The sequence below is a fragment of the Narcine bancroftii genome, chromosome 3 (assembly GCF_036971445.1).
Source record: "Narcine bancroftii isolate sNarBan1 chromosome 3, sNarBan1.hap1, whole genome shotgun sequence".
In the NCBI taxonomy this organism is placed as follows: domain Eukaryota; kingdom Metazoa; phylum Chordata; class Chondrichthyes; order Torpediniformes; family Narcinidae; genus Narcine; species Narcine bancroftii.
The window spans coordinates 170,460,625-170,485,682 of record NC_091471.1 but is presented as its reverse complement, the minus strand read 5'-3'; the positions used below and the strand labels follow the sequence as shown (position 1 = coordinate 170,485,682).

The 25,058-nt window shown below is 39.7% G+C and overlaps 1 protein-coding gene across 2 annotated transcripts in view; it reads right to left on the bottom strand.

The window, feature by feature from the left end:
* nrg1 (neuregulin 1) overlaps positions 1-16,138 on the bottom strand; it is a 199,922-nt gene extending 183,784 nt beyond the window's left edge. For both annotated transcript variants that reach the window (XM_069925812.1, XM_069925813.1), the window contains exon 1: positions 15,708-16,138. In XM_069925812.1, the coding sequence (XP_069781913.1) occupies positions 15,708-15,801 (94 nt within the window). In that variant the 5' untranslated portion in view covers positions 15,802-16,138. The remainder of the gene's footprint in view (positions 1-15,707) is intronic.
* Between the last annotated feature and the right edge of the window lie 8,920 nt (positions 16,139-25,058).

Genomic DNA, 25,058 nt, shown 5'->3' with positions numbered 1-25,058 from the left:
GTTGAAAATTTTCAATAATTATTTAGTTTGGCCCTCGACTTAGTCCAAGTTTTTAATTTTGGCCCTCTGTGAATTTGAGTTTGACACCCCTGCTCTAGAGCATCCTGTGACAACACATTCTATGGATTTGCCACCCTCTGGCTGAAGAAATTTCTTCTCATCTATGTCCTAAAGATTTGCCCATTCATTCTGAGGCTGTGCCCTCTGGTCCCAGACTCTTTCACTACTGGAAATATTTTCTCCACATTATCTTTATCCAGCCTATGAAGGAAGGGAATTGTTTGTCTGAGGCAAATTGATGCTGTGGACTGGTAGCCTTTGATTGGCTCATTGACACCCAATGCTGGAACTCACATGGGGAACCTGACATCTGGGGTGTTGTCGGGAGATAAAACCCTGTCTGCCAGGAAGAAGCTGAAGAGAGGAGTCACAGAGAGCTAATGTGGAAAAACGATGTAAAGGGCAGCAGAAGAAATATATGCCAATGGGTTGGGATGCAGCTCAGTGGAGATCAATAAACAGTTCTCCTGACATTGGCAAAATATCTTAATACCTTTAATAAATGATGAGCTGGTTTCTGTTGATGGCAACAGATATTGAATGAATCCAGATATCACTGGGGTTGAGATAAAAAAAAAACAAGTTAGCAATTATCTGGGAGATGCTCTACCTTCTCATGTTAGGGAGCAAAGCTCTGAATTTGGCCAAAGGTACTGGGATGAAGGCCTGTCAATTTGTTAGCTCAATAGTGCATGCCTGCCAGGTACTGCAGTGTATACTATCTCCCATAGAGCAGTCTCATCTAAAGAAGGCACACATGTCAAAGTAACACCCCTGGAGATTCAGAACATTGTGGAGGCAAAGTGCAAAGAGCTCTTTGCCACCTGAAGAAAAAAAGTAGAGAAGTACTTTTTTTTTGTTTTGCTTCTTTGAAGATGAGGAATTCAAATCTAAATAGGAGTCAAAGTAGTTTAAAATGTACCCTCTAGAACACAGTTGCTGGTAGAAAGACTTGACAGCAGCAAGTTCTGAAATCGGTTGACATTTAGGAAAGTCATGCTGAAAGCTTAAGTGTCATGGATGCAATGTACATCTGTGATCAAAGGCAATTGTGCACTTGGCATTCCAGTCAGGCATAACGTCCTTCATTATGATGACTGTAATAAGCAAAACAATTGATGTCCTGTCCACAGGGATGTCATTTATTCAGGCTTGTCGTGCCTAAGAAGAGTAAGCTTGTCAGATCATTTCAAAACCATTACAAGTAGTGGAGTAGAGCACCAGAAGGTTTGGGTCCACCATTGTTCGGAAAGGCAAATATGCTTTTCCTGCTCAACTTTTAATTTGTATTTGAATTTTTTTTAAATGTAGTGATACAGGCCCTTCCAGCCCTCAAGCCCATGCTGCGTATAAATGCACCAATTAACCTACAAACCCCAAACATTTTTTGGAGGGTGGAAGGAAGCCCACGCAGATCCAGGGAGAACATACAAACTCCTTATAGTCCGTTCAGGATTCAAACCCGGGTCACCGGGACTGTAAAAGCACTAACTGTGCCACCCCTCATCAAAGGCAGTTCTTTTGTTGAATGAATATGACTGCAATGATGGAGACTCTGCAGATGCTGGAATGTGGAACAAAAAAATAATACAATCAGCTGGAAGGAACAAGTGGGTCAAGGAGCATCACTAGTCTTTTTTTTTTTTTTTAAACACAGAAAAGCTGCATTATTGCCGTATACACAACACGTCTCTGGAAGCTGGCTTGCTCGTTTACACAGAACCAAAGAAAGCCGGCTCTTTGAGTCAAATACACTCCACCGCTGAGACTACCTACCTAGGTGGATCGAAGATGGGCAAATGCAGACCCCTCTCCCCCAATCCACTTTGCGATTCTTTTACATAGTGCTTGAAATGCGGATAAAACCTGGCTTTTAAGTTCTATGTAAAAGGGGGTTATTGACTTCTAATGAAGGGTTCCAACCTGAAACCTTGACCATTCCGTTTCTCCCACTAATGATGCTCAACCCATTGAGCTCCACCAATAGATTGTTCCCTTTGCTGATGAGAATGATGGCAGAATTCAAGTCACCAACCTGATCCATCTTCTGGGCCCTGTTACCCTCTGTGAGAATCCATTGGAGGAAATGAGGTGGGGGAATGACAATCATTGCGAGATAATAATAGAGAGAGACTGATGCCAACATGAGACCCTGACCCAAAATGGTCTACCTTTGTAATTAAATATCTCAGTAGGGTTGGCAACCTCACCACTCCAATCACGGCAAACATGAGTATGCCTCAGATTTAAAGGGACCTTTCCAAGAGGCCTATCTAATGAAGCTAATCTATCCCTTTAAATGTGGAAGCTGAATTTTGTTATTACCTATGATTGACATTCCCTTCTCCCCTCAGTCCCAACAAAATGTTTCCATAGAACCAGAGAACACAACAACACAGAAAACAGGCCATTCAGCCCTTCTCGACTGTGCCAAAATATCACTCCACTAGTCCCACTGAACTGCACCCGGTCCATAACCCTCCAGACATCTCCCATCCATGCATCTATCCAATTTATTCTTAAAACTTAAGAAGTGAGCCCACATTTCCATGTCAGATGGCAGCTTGTCCCACATTCCCACCATTCTCTGTAGAAGTTCCCCCTACACCTTTCCCTTTTCATCCTAAAGCCATGTCCTCTCATACTTAACTCCCCTAATCTAAGTGGAAAGAGCCCACTCGCATTTACTTTGTCTATACCCTCATGATTTTGTAAACCTCTATCAAATCCCCCCCCCCCTCATTCTTCTCCACTCCAAGGAATAAAGTCCTATCCTATTTAATCTTTCCCTGTAACTCAACTCCTGGAGACCCAGCAACATCCTTCTCTGAACTCTTTCAATCTTACTGATATCCTTCCAGTAGTTAGGCATCCAGAACTGCACACAATACTCCAAATTTCACCTCACCAATGTCTTATACAACTTCATCATAACATCCCAACTCTTATACTTAATACTTTGATTTATGAAGGTCAAGATGCCAAAAACTTTCTTTCCAACCCTATCCACCTGTGATGCCATTTCAGGGAATTATGTTTCTGTATTCCCAGATCCCTTTGTTCCTCTGCACTCCTCAGTGCCCAAACATTTACTGTGTATGTCCTACCATGGTTTGTCTTTCCAAAATGCAACACCTCACACTTGACTGCGTTAAATTTCATCTGCTATATTCTGACCCATTTTTCCAGTTGGTCCAGATCTGTCTGCAAGCTATGAAAGCCTTCCTCACTGTCCAATGCCTCCAATCTTAGTGTCATCAGCAAACTTGCTGATCCAATTTACCACATTATCATCTAGATCATTGATATAGACAACAAACAACAATGGTCCCAGCACCGATCCCTGCGGCACACCACTAGTCACAGGCCTCCAGTCTGTGAAGCAATCATCCACTCCCACTCTCTGTCTTCTCCCATTTAGCTAATTTCAAATCCAGTTTGCAACCTCTCCATGGATACCCAGTGTCTGAACCAGTGTAACTTTCCCTATGGCAGGACTTGGACAGATGTTTTCAAACTAATTCAGGCTGCAGTGTACTGGTGACAGGGTCTTGATCATCTTTACTGATTGTTTGATGAAATGGAGGGGACTATTATACTGACTGCTCACTATTGGCTATGTCTGTAGAGATACTGATGGAAATGCTTTCCCACTGGTCAGTTTAGTGGTGGTCATAGTCTGTTAATAAAAGCCCTGTATTAGTATAACACTTGTCTGGTCCATGTCTATGGCATATCACTGATATAATTTCTTTATATTTCTAGATGTGACTTATTTAAAATTAAAATGTTGCATGCCAGAAACAAATTTTGATCTTCTGTTCCCTGAATTACACACACTACACTATACCATACGATGTGTGAAGCACATAAATGATTTAAGGTCTTCAGTCAATATTAATTCTAAACAAGAATCTTGCTTCACAATGAACAGAATGTCCGGTGCTGAATATTGGGAATGGCAGCAGAAAGATTTCAATTGAATGAAGTTGACTCTGGCTTAATTTTATCTGTACCACAGTTTCTAAATAAAAATCCTGTCTCAACAGTTTATTTTAAAGCATTGATGTTTCAAAGAAAATCAGTTCCTCTTTGTAAAACATTTCAGATTTCAGAATGCTGAGAAATTAATGTATGTTGGTAAGCAGCTTGTGATGTACGAAGTAAATGTATGTGGACCACAAGCGATGAGGAAATCAAATGGCATTGGTCTTGATTATAAGAGGATAGAAATGAGAAAGTGTTTCTGGGAACTCCAAGAGCTTTGATCTCCATACTCAAGAAGAATATTTTCACCTTGAAATCAGAACAATATGGATTCTTGGTCTGCAGTGCCAATCGGCTGTGGGAGAATATTCACACTCTGTGTGCTTACCAGCAATGCCATCTCCTTGTGGTGCTCATTTGTACACACAGTGAGATCCAAGACTGTATATTAGGGTTTAGACACAGTGAGCAGCTTTCCTATTAGAAAGTTGGCTGGCAACTAGATCAGGGTTCCAGAGCTAAATAGTATCAGGAGTGTGCAATACACTAACGTGCTGGAGAAACTCCAGAGGTCACGCAGCATCTGGAGGAAGCAAAGGATAACAAACGTTCAGGCCTGGGCCCTTTGTCAGGTCCTATACTTCCTAATGGATACTGCATGACTTGGTGAGTTTCTGAGCACTTTTGTAGGTTGTACTCGACCCCAGCATCTGCAGATTTTCTTATTTAACTGACTCAGGAGTATCGATTAACCAGGAATTCTGAATGTTTATCACTTCAACTCAAGCCAGAGTCACACAACGTCTCAATGAGGGCACAGACATCAGGTAAGATCACTCACCTGCTGAAACACTTGGAACTTTGCCTAGATCCACCATTATACAATGACTTCAAGGGACATCCAAAAAAACTATGAATGTGACTGTTGTCAGAATATTATTTTCACATGAGACATATGTGACTGTTAAACGGAACAGGAATTGTGAAAGATGAATATTGTCCTGGGTGTGGATAGCAAGTAGAATGGGCCAAAACTCATGTGGGCTAATGGGGGGAAAAAAAAGATCAACATGGATGTATTGGACTGGAGCTATATGACTTTAATGAAGTGAAAGATTATGCCAATTAGTTCCTACAATATTCTGTTTCCCTCATTTAGCACTTTTGGAGGTTTTTTTTGCAGTTAAAATTCTCAGGTTGGTTGATACAACAGATGCAGTGAAGATGACTTGTTTTTTTTTGTTTTTATTTTAATTTTTATTTTTCACACCATAAATCACATTGAAGTAGAGTGGGGTTGGTGAGTTAATGCTACTACCTCAACACATTACAATCCTATCTACCAGTGAATTGAATATCACTCAGAACTTGGAGCATTACAGGTATTGACGTCTTTATATATTCCAGGTTTATTGATTGTGAGAAAAAAAAATCACAAATTGCAGAGCTGATTTGAAATTAGGAGTTTTTTTCTGCTGTCTGGACTCAGAAAGGCAAAACTGAAGCACAACAGCACTACCATTGGTAGGGAGGGTATAATGCAGCTAGAGTCCAACAGCCCAAGTCCCTGACAGCTTGCAATGTAAATTGAGACACAGGGGTTTCTCAAGGGGAAAAATAGCAGATGAAATATTTGTAACATTTTACAGATGACCATGGCAGAATGAGTACGAAGGATAGTATTTCATAAAATTGCATTAACTAGAGTTTCAAGCAATAGCACAAATTTTATTAGCAATAGCAAAACAATGTGTTTTCTGGAAAGAAAACAGATTTTATTATGTACCAGGTAGATTTTTAAACAGCAGGTTAATAAAAATACAGCACCACAAGAAACTTTTGATTGGCCCTAACGTATGCATTCAGCCGGAGTGAATATTGCTTCATTTAAACACTTTGATGCTCTTGATTTTTTTCTTTGCCAACATGTGTCCTCCTTCACATGAACTTCATCTTTACAAAAGACCCAGCTGGAAATTCCATTTCCTGCTGCTACCTCTCTTCACTGTCCTTGTCAAAGATATGATCGGCCATTGTACTATTTCACTTCTCATTCCCAATGATTATTGTTACAACTCGCTGTCAGCTTAGTCCACCGACGCTTCAAAATTCGTCTGACATTGAATCTTTGTGGTCCCCTGTGTATGTACCAATATATCCTACTGGCTTATGTGACTGAGTTCAATAATGACATAAATTACAAAATGCGTTAGAGAAGGCATAGATAGGGTAGACAGCCAGCACCTTTTCCTGTGGTGACAGTAGCAAATACTAGAGGGCATCTGTTTAAAGTGAGGGGAGGAAAATCCCAGGGAGAAAAATCCCAGGGAGACTTTGGGATATTAGAAAAAAATATCAAAGTGGTGGGTGCCTGCACCAGGGGTGGTTGTGGAGGCTTAGACCTTTCATCATGGTATGAGCATATTATATCAAAGGGCTCAGGCCTCTGCGTGACCTGATTTGTTTCTCCAACACTTTGGTGTATTGCACTCCAGATTAGAAATCCATTTTGTCTTTAGAAATTACCAAGGTAATTCAGATCCTAGATTACTCCTATATTTTTCTTTCTTCAAAATATTTTTATTGATTTTCAGTAATAATAAGTTTGTACAGTACAATTATGGAATGTGCTACTGAAAAATAAAACTAAGTAAAGCACTGCAAAAATAATCATACATATGAATTCCCAAAGCACAGCCATAATAATAAGGAATTGACATAATAAATTTAATTTTTTTCAAACCCCCCTAGCCCTAAACAAGGTTGATGAAACAAAGTAGCTCCCGCTGAAGTGGGACAACACAGTGTCAAAGTTCTGTATTAACTCTGAACCTAGAGATTATGCTAATAGTCCATGAACAGGCCCCATAACATTTGGAACCTAATGCCTGAATTATTAATTACATACCTAAATTTTTCCCCCCAAATTTAAACAGGACATTATGTCCCTTACCCATTGTGCATGAATAGGTGGGGTACTATCTTTCCATTTAATCAAAATAGCACATCCGGCAAGCAACGAAGTAAATGATAAAATGCAACATTTAATTAGAGTTAGTCTTCTCTGAGAGTTCCAAACAGAGCAACTAAGGAATTTAGTTCTAATTTTAAATTGAGAATCACTGATAATGTTCAAGAAACTTCTCACCGATATTTTTCCAAACTAGGGCTCATCCAGAACATATGAATTAGAGAAACATTGTCAATTTTATATTAATCACAACGAGGATTTATTTCTGAGTAAAAATGAGGTAATTTGAGTTTAGACATTTGACATTTAGACATTAGACAGTAGTGAGCACGTGGAGAAGTAGTGTTAATCAGTTTGAAAATAGAGTCCCAAACCTCATTGGGCAGCAAAAGTTCAAATCGTGCTCCCAGGAATTCTTAATTTGGACTAAAGGGGCGTGTCTTAAACCAGTCAATTTGTCACAAACAACAGATATTGAACTATTACTGGAAGTTGTAATCCGAATAATTTATCAAGAATATTTACCTTGTGTGCTCACGGAAAATCAGGGATTTGAGATTGAATAAAATGCCTGATTTTTAAATATCTGAAAAAAAATTAGTGTTCTGTAAAATGAATTTTCCAACTAATTGTTCAAAAGATTCAAATCTGTTATCAATAAAAAAATTTTTTAAAGCATTTAATACCCAATCTATACCAACCATTAAAAGCAGAATCCTGCAAAGACTGGAAAAGGTGATTGGACAAAATGGGGCTTGCAAGAGAAAAGCCCTGAAATCTAAAATACCTTCTATAATGTACCCATTTTCTCAAACTGTATTTAACAACCAGATTCTCAGTTAATTTATATGAAACAAAAGAAAGAGAGAACCCAAGAAATGCGAAGTAAGTAACATTTTTGGTGGAATTTCATTCCATTTCTACCCAAGCAGGATGGTCAACTTGATAATGAAATTGTAACAAGAACATAAGGTTATGTATATTGAACACCCAACAATAAAATCTAAAATTACTCCTATATTTTTAATTGGGCTAAGTTATCATTCCTCCATCAATGTACCACTCTGCAGTTTTCATTCATTAAGATTATGAGGGCTAAAACTAAATATTGATCCAAACAATTCATCTCCCCCTTTGATCTCAATACCCTGCAGGTTGACCCATTCAAATGCAGCTCCAGCTGCTCTGTAGATCACTTCCCCTCATCCTGGATGAAATAAAGTGCAGGAACTTCACACACACAAGCAGTTTCCCGCAGTGGTCCCTGAGAAATAATTAAGAGTGGGACCTCTCAAGCTTCTCTCCTACCTACCCAACCCCAATCCACCTTTCCATCCCTGACATGAGCTGCTGAGACCAGATACACTGCCCCATTTGCTGAAACAAACTAAGAAGGTGTGCAAGTCATCGTTGGAAGGTAGGCCCTTCAGCCCACTAGGCGTAGGTTGGCCATGAGCGACCCACTAAAACTCCACCAATTTATCAGTATTTGGTCCAATAATATACCTTGGAAATTCAAATCCTCACTTAAATATTTCTTAGTGTTGTGAGAATACCTGTCGTCATCATCACCTGCAGAATTCTCCAGAGTCCAATGACATTCTGGCTGAAACTCACCACAGCTCGTCCCTTTCAGAAACTGATGTCTACTAGATTCTAGAACCACTCTATGCTTCCTAATTTTGTTTATTTCAGTCAGGTTATCGAATACTCAGCCTCCTTCATTCAGAGGAAAAGAAGCCCATCCGACGAACGGTTATTGGTTGCCTCGAGGCATTTCTGGAACAGACCACACAATTATTCTGCAAGAAGTTTACTCGATTTAATTCATTTGCAGAGTTTATTTTGTTTCTGTCATGCAGAGGAAGACAATGAAGGGAATTTATTTCATCATCATTCTTACAACAGAGGAGCTGTTCGGAGTAATTATGCCTTGCACTAGGAGGATGAATTCTGAAATGAACTGGTAACATGGTTTAAAATCGCAGAACAGCAATCTACTCCAGATATTTTTGTGGCATTTCATTAAATAGAATTCTCGTTATTGATTCTGTACACTATCCCCAGACACTTTTCCATACTACCCAGACAGTCTATTACTTGTCTGTCTATTTGGTCCTGAGCTGAGCTTCCAACATTCATACCTTCTCCCTCAATAAGATCCCCTGTGTCAGACATGTTTAACACCTTGGGTCTATAGCCTTATCTCAGAGCTTGCATCCTTGATTTTGATTAGAATGTTTTCTGTAATATGACCTCTGCCTCAATTCTTTGCCTCCTGCGTCTCTTCCACATCTGTCTAATACATTACCCATCAGTCTATCATCCAGTTTTTTAAATATATACATCTATATCTATTGTGTACAAATATCTCTTTGGGTCTGGGGTGGGGTAGGTAATGGGAATGTGGAGAAAATGAAACAAGATTAGTGCAAATTGCTGGTTGATGGTTGACATGGAATATTTGTACTGAAGGGCCTGGTTTGTACCTAATACCACTAGGACTCCACAGTCTCCTCCTCTCCAACCCCAAACTCAAGGAATTCTGCATTCCTCCAGAGATACTATTCACATCTCTTTCATGCACCATGCAGAATATTAGAGTAAATGTTGACAACCAATCTGCATTGAGTGAGAGATCCTACTTTGACAGATATGTGTGCATGTGCAGCAGAGGGTAATTTAATCCTTCTTGACACAGTCATGAGAATATGGTCTGGAAAGATTATGGGATAGTTTCTTAATTAAGATACTTAAATATGCCCCTATCATCCAGATCTATATCCTGGGAGAGCCATCAGGAAGAGAAATGTTAGAATGCAAATTCATTACAATGCAAAGTGATTCAGGCAAATAGGTAGGTGATTTTGAAAGGAAAAGTAAGTGCATGAGAGAAATAGGAATGGAAAATGATACTCAAATTCTTATTTCTTGTGTGCTTTTCTTAAAATTCTGGATGTGTTTATATGGTAAACTCAATAAAAATATTTTAAAAGAAAATGATACCAAATTCCTCAAAAAAAAAGTGAATGCAATCAGATGAATCTTAAGTGGAGTGTAAATATCAGCTCAGTTGATTTGGAGAACTTGGCTCTGTCTAGTTACATTCAATGGAACTTTACATAAGAGTAGAGTCAGATCCATTAATGATCTAAGATACAAATGGATTGATTTTTGAACAATAGGGGAATTAAGGGTTATAGGATACAGACAGGTAAATGGACGGAGTCCTCAGCCAGATCTCACAAGGTCTTATTGAATGGTGGAGCAGTCTTAATGGGCCAGGTGGCTGACTCCTGCTCCTGTTTCGTATGCTCTCATAAACTTCAGAGTGAAAGAAGCCAACAGAAAAATGTGGGTATATCATTCGTCCCTAAGACAAGCTGAAGAGTTTTTAAATTTTGCTGACACTTAGTTTTGTCTGTGGAGGAGGAGAGTTTGAACTTCAGTATTCACCATTGGTGCTGGAGTATAAACACTCACAAAATGTTTAACCTTGTCATACAACATGCCTACAAGCAGATACATCAACAGTATGTTCAATCCATGCTGATCCCTGATGCATTTCTTCATAAACATGTTATAAAACACAATGGGTTTAAAAGCTGTGAGCTCACTGAGCAGATCTGCTTCAGGTACTTCTCAATCAGATAGAGCACAGTTGGCTAAAAACTTCCTTCCATTTAATCAATTCACTCCAGAATGGACAATAAATGAGCACTTTTCCTAATGTATAATGCAAATTTGTAACACAATGATCCTGAAGGCTTCTCGTTAAATAACAGATTTAGTATCAATATTCCTGAATCAGATTTACTTTATGAGGCCATGTGGGACAACCTGAAATTGCTCAAAAATCAGACACCAAAGACCACTTGTAGATACTACATTCACAGGGGTAAGTCCTAGACAATTTCACCCTCCAGCTGGGGAGAAATACTTGGAAGTCTAAAGCGTGCAGATTAAAAAAAAAACTCTCTTGACTTTCATGGATCTGTTTGATTCTAAAATGATCACAGTGTTTCCCGTGGCCTTGTGGCAATTAATGAATTAAATCTCCGACCACTAATTTGATGAAAGATGATTGGAAGTCACATAACACTGAGCACACATACTAGTACACAAGCAAAGCTCTGTTGCTATCAACCGTCTTACAACTATTGAATTATCAGGCAAAGTCTGCAATGTATCAGAAAATCTCTTGGTATTCAGTGTGGAAGGATCTTGCAGAAGTATTTCATCCAGATGTAATTGCAGTGGGTGAACAATTAACACATTATCACTTGCATTGTCAACTTTACTATTACTAAACAGTGGAATATAATGATGGGGTTGCTGTCAGGTTAAAAGCATCAAATGGTAGCATGGATTCCTGTTATAGGCACTCAGAATGGTTTAAATGCCTTTAGAAACCACAAGGTGCTTCCATACCAACAAACTTTATGTTTGTCCCTGCCTTGCAAAAGAATTTATTTCACCTTCTAGTTCAACAGTGACACACTGATGGCTCTATTGTGTGTACAGAGCTTATTGTGGATTTCAGGAAGGGGAAGCTAAGGGTCCACACCTGTCTATATTGATGGGATGGGGTTGAGAGGGTTAGCACCTTCAAGTTCCTGCAGGTTCATGTATTGGAGGACCTCTGCTAGAGCCAGTACATCTAGACAACCATGAAGAAGACACACCAACATCTCTTCCTTCTATGAAGTCTGAGGAGATTTAGCATGTTGTCAAATACCCTATCAAATATCTATAGGCATACTGTGGAAAATATACTGACTGGTTACATCATGATCTGGTTTGGTAATCTGAGTGTCCAGGAATGAGAAGGGTACAGATGGAAGTAAATTTAGCCAAGTTCATCACAGGCAAGAACCTCCCATTCATGAAAGACATCTATGTGAGGCACTGACTCAAGAAGGCAGCCAGCATCAAAAAGGTTCCCCCGTTACCCTGGTTATAACTTCTTTTTGCCACGACCTTTGGGAAGAAGGTGCAAAAACCTGATGTTCAGTGTTTTTAAGTTCAAAAACAGTTCTTCTCCCAACAGGTAGAAGGCTCTTGAACCTCCCCTTACTGCTCTAACCATAAACACAAAAAGGCCTGTCTGCCCTATTAAAACACCACTTTTTTATTGCAATAACTGTAACTGTGAATATGTATTATCTATTTTTTCTATTTATTATCTCTTTTCATATGGGATGATTTAATATGTATTATTATACCTGTTTTTTTGACAAAAATATCCATTTGCCTGGAACAAGTAAGAATTTTGCTACATATGTAAATTGTATTCATGTACATCACAATAAATTCATTATCATCAATGCTAACTTCCAGACTCATGTACTTCAATCTTCACAAACTAGAGGGTGAAAATAAAGGGCACAGAAAGGACTGAGTCCTTGGTTTAATTCCATCCCACAGCAACCAATTCTGCCATTTCCCCAGGACTAGTGTCCAAACTCAGGCTCACAACATCCTGTCCTCTAATGAGAGAATAGATTTTAGCTTAAAATTAAAATTCGGGAATCAGCCACAAAAAAAGAGCTTCCATGCAACAGTTTGTGACAGATTGCTTTTTTTCCACAATTTATTTCCTTGCAACAGGGCAGGAGGCCATTTGGCCCATTGCCTGTGATGAGTAATCCTATCCCTCTTCTAATATCCACTGCAATCTATTCTCCTTCTACTCCCATCAAATGACTTTCCAACCAGATTCTAATGTTTATATACACACCTTAGGCAGTTTAACATACCAACCTGATCTTTGGCATGTGGGAGATAATCGGAGCAGCCTGGGACAACTTATATGGGGAGGAAGAACGTCAAGGAAGCAAAATTCTGGAGAAGCTCAATGTATCAGGCAGCATCTGTGGAGGCAGAGTCGAGACTATGCATCCTTCAAACTCCACACAGACAGTCTCTGAGTTCAGGATTAAACCCTGCTCTGTGAGACTGCTAATCCACAGCTCCTTCTAAGTGCTCTGTGCAGAAATGCACATGTTAGCCACATCCTTAAAAATAGCAGTTGTCCAAAATATCAGTATTACCTCAGATATGTTGTGCTACATTAAAATAGTCAAAGCAGCAACCCCCAAAATAATTTCTCCCTTAGAATACAAAGTTTCTCAAGGCAGCTTTAAACTTGCTTTTATTATCAAGCAATAATAAAATTGCAATAATGATAATGAATTTAATAGTTATAACTATTTAGCCAAAGAATGTCAAAAGAATTAAACATTTAACCTTATCTGACCCAGTGACAGTATGGAAAAAGTTTTAATATGGCAAGAAGTTTATTGTGCCACATTTAGAATCACCGAATTGTTCCAGCAGAGTCTTGCTCATGCTAGCATTTTGTGAATCAACCCAATTATGTTCATTCCCTACAATATTTTGGTTCTACTGTGGATATATCTTCTTCAATTCTTCAAAGTACAATAACCCCTCATTCTTCCCTCATTTCCAATCACAGGATTTTAAAAAAAGACTATATGGAGGCAAATGACTGAAAAGTCACACAAAAAAAAGGTTTAAAAGTTTCTTAGTTTCAAAAGGTAGATATTCTCATCAGTGCTTTTGTGAAACAACACATTTAACATGGGAGTTCAATATTCATAAGTATAAAACAGAAGTTAAGTGTTTAAAGTAAAATTAATTCATAGATTTAGAATTAGTGTTTTGAACAGTGTGTGTAAATTGATCTGTCTGAGATTCCTTCACAGCATATCATTCATGATATTAATCAGAAATGACTGGTCACCCCTTGTGGAATGAAGGTCACCTTATTGGCGCATCTTCTGAATTGCTCTGATACATCTGTGTTTAATCATGTTATTACATTAAAATAACAGGTTTAATTTTGAGTCTCCCAGGTTCAATGCAGAAGATCTTGTGACATAATTTTAAAGAAAGACAGGGACATCTTTTTAGTGACTTGGACAATGTCCATCCCTTGACCAGCAATCACATGGCTGCTGTATCCAAATTAGCTGTCTATATTACGACAGTAGCAGAAGGATAGTGGAAAGCAAAGTGTAAATTATAGTCCTCTAACTTCCTAATTTGATCAATAGCCTCAAGTAAAATCCTTTAACTGATAATAATGACAATCTGTGGCAATGAAAGATAGTAAATATTAACTTGGTCCAGAATGTTATTTTAGTCTGTGCCCCAGCCAGTGCTCAGTGAACCTTTTAGACACAGCTTATGTTTCAGAGATGGAGAAGAGTTAACCCACTTCAGATTAACACAGCTCTCAGCACATCCCGTAATGTGATAACAAGCTTAGTTGTCAGGAATCGGGATTTTTTTTGGCCCCTTTGTGAAGCACAGGAATTATTTTGTCCCATCTCATTAACAAAGAAAAGTCACCATGACAAGGTATTAAATCTGTCCTGTCAGCCCTCCAGATTCACAACTTAAGTATGGCTCAATGATTAAAAACCAAAACAGCACCATTCTCTGATTGCCTCAAATATGGCATGCTGAGTTGACTTCAAGCACTACCACCAGTTGTACTTTCCAAGTCCATTAGCCAAGCATTTAGATCAGGACCTCAAGATGGCAAATGAGATGAGCATAAATGGGCAGTAGAGTTGGCATGGACAAGTTGGTCCAAAGGGCTTGTTTCTGGGCTGCAGCACCCTCCGGTTCTATTCACACTCATTGCTGGCTCTTTGTATGTGCTGTCCTTATCATGCTTTCCCCATTCCTGTGTGTTTCCCTTGCCATTGATTCCATTCCAAGTATTTATTCAACACTTCCCCCTTCGAAAGCTCCTTTCAGGCAGCCCATTCTGATCACAGAAGGTCTCCTGTGGCTATCTCCAAAATTCTTCCCTCCTTTCTCAGGGAACTGCAGTCCAAGATGAAGACCTAGCCTATACTATGCCCCCCCCCCCCCAACCCCTTGCCTGCTCTTTTACCCCTCCAGCCCTCTTTAAGGGATTGTGTTGACCTCTGCATCTTCTTACAGCTTTATTACTCAGAAGCATTATCAGGAGGGCTCTGGGTGACTGGCCAAAGTACTGCTTGTCTTGCATATCCCCTTTTTTCCCCCCCACGATGTGTTTGTTACCTGGTACATCGCTGGTCTGATCCACCCCGAGCTTAAAGTGACCCAAGTCCCTTCTCTGCTTCTCCTCGCAGAGTTCATGGAAGGTAAGCAAGCAAAGGGACCGGCTGAAAGAAAAGGGTGGCTGGTGGGCGGGAGGGGGGTGTCAGTGCCGGGTTAGGACAAGGACGGAGGGTTCGGGTCCAGCAGAGGGAGCCGTCGTGACGTCCAGCGGTCGCTGTCAAGCGCGCTGAGAGGCACATTTCCAGGTGTAAGTGGCTCGATGCACACTCAACGGGGGGCTGCCTTGACATTAGCCCCAGGTGCCTCCAGTGACACAACCTCAAACTCAACCACCTTCTCTGGGGAGAAGGAGGAAACGCAAGCGAACATTTTTTTTAAAAAAGGAAAGCAATCGAAAGAAGGAGACTATTTCAGCCCAGACTCCGATGAGAGGGTCGTAGAGTAGGAAGGCAAACATAATCAATTTTAGAGGAAAGTTGGAGCATGAGAGGATTAATGGGAGACTACCTCCTTACTTGAGAACTCGCAAGCGTGGACGTTTTCTGAATGACAGTTCCGAATTCACTCAACAACAACAAAAAAGTTGTGTTGTAATCAAAACTTTTACCTGGCAAAACTTCTCCCTGGAGTCTCGGTCTTTTTCTGTTCTTTCTCCCCTTGTCTTTTCCTTTACCTCTCCCCTTCTCTTTCCTTTCAGGCATTTCTCCTCTGGAGCTTTTTTTTTGGTGTGTGTGTCGTTTTCTTTAAAACTTCAATCGGAGTGAGACTGAAGTGGCCCGGCAAGGTGAGCGGCGGCGCAGGTCGCTCCGAGTTGCCCTGGGCTGCTTCGGACCTGATCCCGCGGTCTGGTGGTCCCTGTCCCGGTGCCGACTTCTTCCTATAACTTGCTCTGCTGCCGGGAGCGGACTGAGTGTTTTTTTTTGGTCCCCTCCCAAGTCTTGCTGTATAAGCGGCCCACACGTATTGCCCCTCCCTTGGAGTCGAACCTCAGCAGTTCTGACACTTGCGCCAGTGTTTGTATTCAGCCCCACATCGGGGTGTGTGAGCAGGGTGAAGGACAGCATTCACTTCTGTGACACGGAAGGGACGTGCCTTCAATTTATCTCACGGGGAGGGGGGGGGGTCCCCAAAATTCCAGCTGTTGAGTTTTTTTTGCTTGATGTTCACGAAATAAAGTCGGAAAATGAGTGACTTTTGATAAACTCTCCAGCCCACTCACCGGCTCCAAATCTTTTCTGAGTCCAAGCAGATCACGTTATCAGATGCCCTGGACATATTCAGGGGCATTACAACAATAAACATGCAGTGAAATAATGTTCCGCAAGCTTTTGCCCTTCTAGTTCCTGTGTAAAGCAACCGACTGCCTGCCTATCTCCATGCAGAGACAATGTTTTATTTTCATTTACCTCTTCCTTCAATTAACCCGTTTTCTCCAAAAGTCAGCCAACAGTTAACTACGGACTACATTTTCCTCATATTCTGTTTTTTTTTAATGAAGCCCTGTGTTCCATCAGCCCTGGGCTCCCTCCCCCAACCTCCAAGGTCTTGGAAACATGTTTTTCTCCAAACCCTTCATGAATTAACACAGTTGAGAAAATCATGGGGGCAAGTACACTCATAACACTTAACAGGTAACTGGAAGAGCACTTGAATGGCCACAGCTGTGGCCAAGTGATGTTAAATTGGGTATAAATAGGTGCCTGATGGTCAGTGTCGACTTGGTGGGCTGAAGGGCCTGTCTGCATTCTGTGCCTCTACAACCTTCTGAATTTCAAATTCACCTCACAACCTTCCCTGCTAGCAGGAGAATAGGATCCATTTCTTTATCCTATCCATTTAGTCTTTTTCCTTGGAACCATTATGTTGAACCCATTTTGACCCTTTTTAAAATGTTTGATTGAAGTTTAGTTCCTCATGATGAGACAATGTTCCAGCAATACTGATAAAGCAGTATTTCCTTGACTTGATGTGTTATATTCACCTACTCTGTTCCTTTTCAGTATTTTGGTTGCCCACTTACTCATTGTTTCTCTTTAACCCTTTGGCATAAACCTTGAGAGAGGAACGGCACAATTCCATGGGGAAACTGTGGAAAATGCCTCTGCGTGGCAGATAATGGAAGCAAGTGAATGGGAAGTCCTGCTCGTACCTTGTCCAAATCCTAACATGAGATTTTAAGTGGAGAACTGGACAGATCCCGTTACCTCAGAAGGCAATACCGTTTCCAAACTTGCAATCTGGACTAATCCTCAGAGCTGGTTTTCACATTTGGTTTGTTTGGTTGCACAACTGATAGGCAGGATGCAAATTTATTTTCCTTCACGACAGTTTAAAACATCTTCCTTGAATTCAACTGAGAACATGTGCCCAATAATGCTGTATATTATTCCTAGTTAGACATGCAATTAGCCACATCTGGATTCTCAATTAGCCACATTTGGATAGCAGGGAATGTTTTGGATAACTCACTGGGGTCTTTTCCTCCTCATGTCATAATTTAACTCATTGTACTGAAGTTATTGCTGTGACTAGCAGTTTTCTTATTTCCCTTCTTCCTGTAACATTATTCAAAATAATGGTGAGCTCCACCTCACTTTCTAGAAGGCATTTGATAAGGTGCCTTCCTAAAGGCTTTTCAGCAAAATAAATATTCACAACATAGAAGAAAATATTAGCATGTGTAGAAGACCAAGTGAACAATAAGAGGTTTTATGCACTCGACAGGTCAGGCAGCATCCATGGAGAGGAATGGTCGGTCAATATTTTGGGCCAGAACCATTTCCTGGGATGCTGTCTGACTTGTTGATCCCTTCAGGTTCTCCTCACTTTTTCAAGATTGAAGTACTTGCAATTTTTGTGTTTCTCTAAGCATAGAAGACTGCTGGGTGAACAGAAAATGTAACTTGGTGTCCTCTTGTTTGCCAATGCATCATGTGATGTATTAGATTGGCGCTGGAGCTTCAACCTTTTATAATAATATAAATGATTTAAGTGAAGAAACAGAATATATAAATGAATTTATGATAAAAAGAAAGCTGGGGAAGCAAGTTGTGGAAGAGGCAACAAAGGAACATAAATAAACTACATGAGTATGAATAATTATCAAAATGTGAATTATTCACTTTGGCAGGTAAAATAAGAAAGAATCATAAATTGTGAGAAACTGTAGAGCTCTGTGATGCAGAGGGTTATGGAAGTCCTAGCATATTAAAAAATATATATTTCTGGCAGGTTTAGCAACCAAATAAGAAAACTAACAAGAGTGTTATCATCTGTTACAAGGGGAATTGAACACAATGAAAGGAGGTTATGCCTCAGTTATACCCGGCATTGGTGAGTCCACATCTGGAAGAATGTATATAGAAGTGGTCTCTTCAATTCAGAAAGGATGTAAATGGTTCAGAGAAAGTTTACTCTTCCAAAACGCAGAATATATGAGGAAAGATTGGATATGTTAGACTTTGGTATACGGAGGAGCCTGAGGAAAATTTATAGGATCCTGAGAGGACATTTCATCTTGAAGTAGAATGTAGAAGTAGTCAGTCATTATTTAAAAAATAAGGAGCTTCCCTTATTTTTTTTTCCTCTCTCTTAGAAAGACATTGAAACTCTCTTCTTCAAAGAACAGCACTGGGAGCAAAGTCATTGGATATTTGCAAGGCTAAAGTTGAAGGATTATTGATAAGCAAGGTGATGAAATGCCTTTGGGGTGGCAGGAATTCTGAGCTGAGGTTACAATCAGATCTATCTTAATTCTGCAGGCTTGAGAGTCTGGACAGAAGCAGGTATTCTTCACAACATTTTAGACATAATTGGACAAAGAGCAGCTGTTCCTAATTTGTTTATTCAGATGTAGTTATATTTACTGATGTCAGTGGTTAATAAGAACTCATTCCAATTTCAGCAAGTTATATACCAAAATATTATATTTAGTGGCAGCTGTCAGTCAGAGTTGATAGCAGAAAGAAAATCTGGCTATCATCCAAGCCAATGAGCTTTACTGGGATGAAATTAATTCTCAGAGACTATCTGCCAGGACTGGGTTGAATTTAACCCGTGTTTTCCCAGAATGCTTTCTTTCTGCATCCATTGATAACTTTTGCACTCATCTGGCTTGGGTGGGTGAAGTGAGTTCCACTGCTACAGTCTTAATTTAGGACCCAAAATGATGGAATAGAAATCTGCTCTTGATAATTGACTAAAAATCCAGTGTCAACTGCAATATCAATCTTAATCCCAAGCCTTATTTGATGCAGCTTGAAAACTTGATCAGAAATACGACAATGTTTTGTTCCTCAAGATATGAATTCTTCATTCAAATAAAAATTAACTTTACCCACTTCTTTGAACAAAATAGCAAATTAAATGTTGTCATCTTGGAAGATCTTAACCTCTTTCAACTTCTGTTTAGTCTTGAATTTTACCTTGAGAAACCTTTGAATTCCTTTGAAGAGAAATGGATACATTTTCTACTAATTGAAGGAAAGATGAACAATGATAAATTCTCTACATTTATTATTTGATATCAGCATCAAGTCATTGCAGTTTGTGGCGCAATGACAAAATACAGCAGAACATTCTCTTTGCATTACCCCAAACATTGTCATACTTGACCATAATCTCCACACCAACCTTATTATAACTTATGGAGACTACAATCCACCTACATGAATGGATCTTGCATGTGTAAATATTGATATAGCTGAGACCCAGCTTTACTCATGCATTTTGATCAATACTGATCGGTTGAACACATCTAAAGCTTGCCCTCAGAATTCATCACCTGGTAGTATTTTATAACACTAATATAGCATTGCATGTCTATTATTTGTATAAGATGGAAGATCTGGTAGTACTGAATAGAAGAATCAGTAATTACGAAGATGGAAAGGCCATCATCCAGTCTCTTTACAGTAGCAAGCAGAAGATTTTATAGACCACACTTGTGGTTGATGGCAGTTTTTTCCTGTTAGCAGTTGCCTGCTTTATTTGATGAAACCTTTTTCATGGTGCAATCTAAAAGTAAGCCAGGCAAAGAAAGGCATATTAAGGATTATGCTGGATGTACAACACAGAAAGGGCCAAAAACCCAATGCACTGCAGGGCCTCTGAGCAGCAAGCAGCATTAGCAGGAGAAAAGGGATAGTCCAAGTTTCAGGTCAGAACCCATCACCGACACTTCAAAAGAGATCATTTGCCCCAACCAATTCATGCTCCACTGAAGCCTACTCATGCTTTAATGGCAATGATAATTTAAAAAGAACTTGCTGGAGTTTAACCATATTGGAATAATGGCCAATATTTTCTGTCAAGAAGATAGATTATTGAATGACATCAAAGCACACAAATTGCATAAAGCCATTATGTGATTGTATAATTGGCTATTAAAACACATAAAATGGTAGTATTTCTATTTCACTATTTTACTACAAAGGAAGAATGTGTCCTTAAATATTTGCTCAATCTCCAATTAGTTCTATTCTTTGAAAAGTTAAGTTGGCGCCTATTGAATATTGAACAGATCGGCATGAAGTGCACATTCCATTGGCATCAGACTGATTCTTTGACAATGCCAGGTGGTACCCTGGGTATGCACATCCAACCCATGTTCATCAGCCTCATCCTGCACTGATCCAGTATCATTCCCAGCCAGATGGCAGAGACACAATGGATCCTTTCCAATGTTTCCATTTTCCCTGCCTCCGATACTCTGCTCACTTCTGTCACTGTTGCAGTGACATTCTGAATCATTTCCCCGTACTTTTGTCCCATCTGAAGTGAAGTTCAGGGCTTGTTTTATTATGTGTTTTCTCCATCCTGATTTAATACTGTAATTTCTTATTCATGCCACTGTTTGGCGCTACAGGACCTTTATTGGAAGTGTAATTAGACTGTTCTCTGTAAATAATTGTGGCCACAGGAATTTATAATGAGAAATTATTAATAGAGAGTGCATAAGATTCTTGGTATATTATAAATTAGCAATATGGCCCCATCAACCTTCCTGTGTGACAGTGAGCACAAAACATTATCTAGACCTCAGCATTATTTTATATCAAAGAATAAATGTGAGATGAAATACAGCCCATTCATTAGCTGGTCCACACTATGAAAATTATAATGTCTGACTTATATACAGACAAAAATCCCAGTGCAGACAATGGATCTGACATTTATACACATTTTGGTCCTTCTGATTTAAGGCTGGAAAGTGTGTTGAAGTTGATATGCATCAAGTTCTTGCTATTAATATTGAAGTGTTAATTTCTGCAGAATAATGCCTGCACCAGTGATAATTTTATATTGATATGTGAAATATTTACACAATCAATTTATTCACATCAGCTACACAGTATGATTGCGTGTAAAGGAGACATTCAAAAATAAAAACCCTTTGTGGACTAAAAAAGATACTTTTGCAGATTCGTTCATATCGACTTTATATATTATTTTATTTTCAAGAATAAGTTTTCAAAAGTTGGTAAGAAGAATTTATCTTAAGATCTTAATTTATTTCACTCTACGTCGAGAGGCAGCACAGTCGTGCTGTTGATGGAACCACTACCTCACGGCACCAGAGATGAGGGTTCACTCCTGAACGTGGGTGCTGGGTGATGGAGTTTGTATATTTGTGATCACATGAGAATCTTCCGAGCATTGTTGTTGCTACCTACGTCCCAAAGACATGTAGATTGGCAGGTTAAACTGGTCATTCTAAATTGTCCCTAGAGTATCGGCAAGCTCATAACAACATAAGAAATAGGAGCAGGAGTAGGCCATCTGGCCTGTCGAACCTGCTCCGCCATTTAATTTGATCATGGCTGATCTGATGATAAACTCATCTCCACTTACCTACCTTTTCTCCATGTCCCTTAATTCCCCATCTATGTAAGAATCTATTCAACCTTGTCTTAAGTATATTTACTGAGGAAGCCTCCACTGCTTCCATGGGCAGAGAACTACATAGATTTTCCATGATGAGAATGTCGGGGTGCATAAAAACTGGATTAACGTAGGATAAAAGTAAAACCAGCGGTCAACAGTCAGTGTGGAATGTTTCGTGCTATAGCTCACTATATTGTAGAAGTCCAGGTTCAGTTATTAACATTATATTACTGCTTTAAGAAATAATTAATTATATTGATAAGAAGACAAAAAATAGAGGACATGGGTTAAGGGCGAAAGGTGAGATGTTAAAGGAGAGCATGGGGGGGGGGGTGTACTTCTACATGCAGACAGTGGTGAGAGTGTGGAAGGAAATGTCAACATAAGTGGTGAATGCCAACTCGATTTTGATATTTAAGTAAAATTTTGATATGAATATGGATGGTAGGGGTAGGCAAGCCTATAGTCTGGATGCAGGTCAATGGGAGCAGGCAGAATAATAGCTTGGCACAGACCAGATGGACAAAAGGGGCTGAATTTGTGCTGTAGTGTTCTATGGTTCAATGGTTCCAAGAACACAAGTACAGAAGAAAAAAAGAGGTAAGCAGAAATAAGAGAAACACAAAAACTGCAGATGCTGGAATCTTGTGCAGTCAAAAAATTTCTAGAGGGACTCAACAGGTCTGACAGGTTCCAAGGCCAGAAATGGTCAGTCAATGTTTTGCCTCTGAAGGCAAACACAATCTACAGCAGGTCAAGCAGCATCAATGGGAGAAAAAGAAGGATCAACATTTTAAGCCACCACTTTTCATTAGGCCGAGAGATGATTTTAGTCTTCTTCCATGAAGGCTGATCAAAAATATTTGTTGGATATCCCTTACATTTCACTATTTCCCATTAATTCCTAAGTCTAATCATTCCATTTCCTTTAGCTGTCCTCTTTATCTTCATTTTATCAGTTTCTTTTGAGCTTCTGAGCCAATATTGTTTATTACCACTGCAGTGATGGAGGAAAAACCCAACACCCAACCCCAACCAACCAATTTTCCCCTGCAACCGCTGCAACCGTGTCTGCCTGTCCCGCATCGGACTTGTCAGCCACAATCGAGCCTGCAGCTGACGTGGACTTTTGCCCCCTCCATAAATCTTCGTCCGCGAAGCCAAGCCAAAGAAGAAAGAAAGAAGAAGATCTTATTCTTTATCTACAGAATTAACCCATCTTCTTTCCTTTTAGCCGCATTTCTTAAATGTTAAATCATCCTTAAAATTTGATAAGCCACAGATCAGACACAATTTGTATCTATTTGTGCCATTTACTCAAAGAGATTTTTATAAGTTCTGTATTCAACCACATAAAGAACCTTGCCCTAGTCTTAGTTTTTCTTTTGCTTTGACTCAATTTGCTGATGCACTCTTGTGTCCTCCGTCCCTACAAGATTATCTCTGGCTATCATTATCTCCATGGCAGCCCTGAATTATTGGCTGTTCCTTTCTTTTGGCCTTCCAAAATATCCCTTCAAATGAACCCTAACCTTCTACTTCCTGTTTAGCTTTTTCTCATTCTAATTTTACTTTGGCCTTGCCTGGGTGGTTTTTAACCTTCCCCAAGAACCCATAACAATTTTGTATGCCCCTTGGCTTCACAGTCCTATTCCTGCCAAAGTGCTACTTTTCTTTCTTGAAGAATTCAAAAACTTCCCCTACAAATCTGTCCAGCCACTCATTCATTCATCTCTATCTTCTTTTCATGAACACACGTCAGTAGTGATAATATGGTGATTGCTCAAATTTCTGCCCTTAATCCCTTGCCAGGCTCCCAAAGACGGCAGTACCCCATCCTTCATTCCATGGATATTATTGCTCCTGCCATGGACAATATCTCTCGCAGTTCCCCACCCTTTATGTCTGTGGCATCAGGGCGGCAATGCACCTCCGTAGAGTCATGTCCGTGATCACAGAAGCACTGTCTATCCTTCTAACTATTGGAACCCTGATATTACTACACTTTTACTCTTCTTCCACACCTTTTCTGAAGCTGAGCCAATGGTGTATTGGTCCCGGCTCTGGCTACTCTTCCCTGAGGAACCAAAAGAAAATCTTCTTTAAACTAACATTGGTGTCAAATGTGAACGCTTTCGAGAGCAATGCATGCTCTAGGAAGTTGATTATATACAAACTTCAATAAGAATGTTGGAAGGTTGCATTTTAATTACCAGTACCATGGTAACCATGATGTAAAACAATTGTGATGACAGATTTTTATTTGAAAGTGCTGACCTTAAGCTGCTTGTGACTATAGTTGCAAAAGAGACAAGACTGCAATAAAGAAGTGATACAAACAGGAATCCACAGATGATTAGAGGGGGATGGGGTGGTGGGTGAGGGGAGCAATGATTAATCATTAATTGAGCTCAGCAGTGCAATAACAACTCAATGTTGTTTCCTTAAAGTATGGACTGAACTCTGGGAAGATTCTTGCCAAGATAGTTCCCAAGTGTTTTTGGTTTAGCAAGGCTAAAGGCATTTCCTACGATAGTTGAGTCTCACTTAGCTCAGTTGTCATTGTCCTAATCGTTGCCAGTGCTGTTCTTTTGAAATGAAGATGACTCCGCAAAGTACTCTAGATGATGCATTTTATAACCCTTGTAAAAAGAATGTGCCAGATGACGTGAAAAAAGTGGGTATAATCACAACATACAAAAGACATTTAGACAGAAAAATGGACAGCCTTATAAAAATATGGAAACCAAATGCAGGCCAAGGGGACTTGGCAAGAATGCCATTGAATTGGGCTGAAGGGCTTATTCTCTGCTGTTTGACTCCATGACTCTAATTATGCTCTCAGTTACCATAGAACCATAGAAACATAGAATATTACAGCACAGAAACAGGCCTCTTCAGCCCTTCTAGTCTGCCACATTATTTTTATTTGTCGAGTCCCACTGACCTTAACTCAGCCCATAGCTCTCCATGCTACTCCCATCCATCTACCTGTCCAAATTCCTCTTAAATGTTAAAATTGAGCCTGCATTTACCACTTCAGCTGGAAGTTCGTTCCATACCCCCACCACTC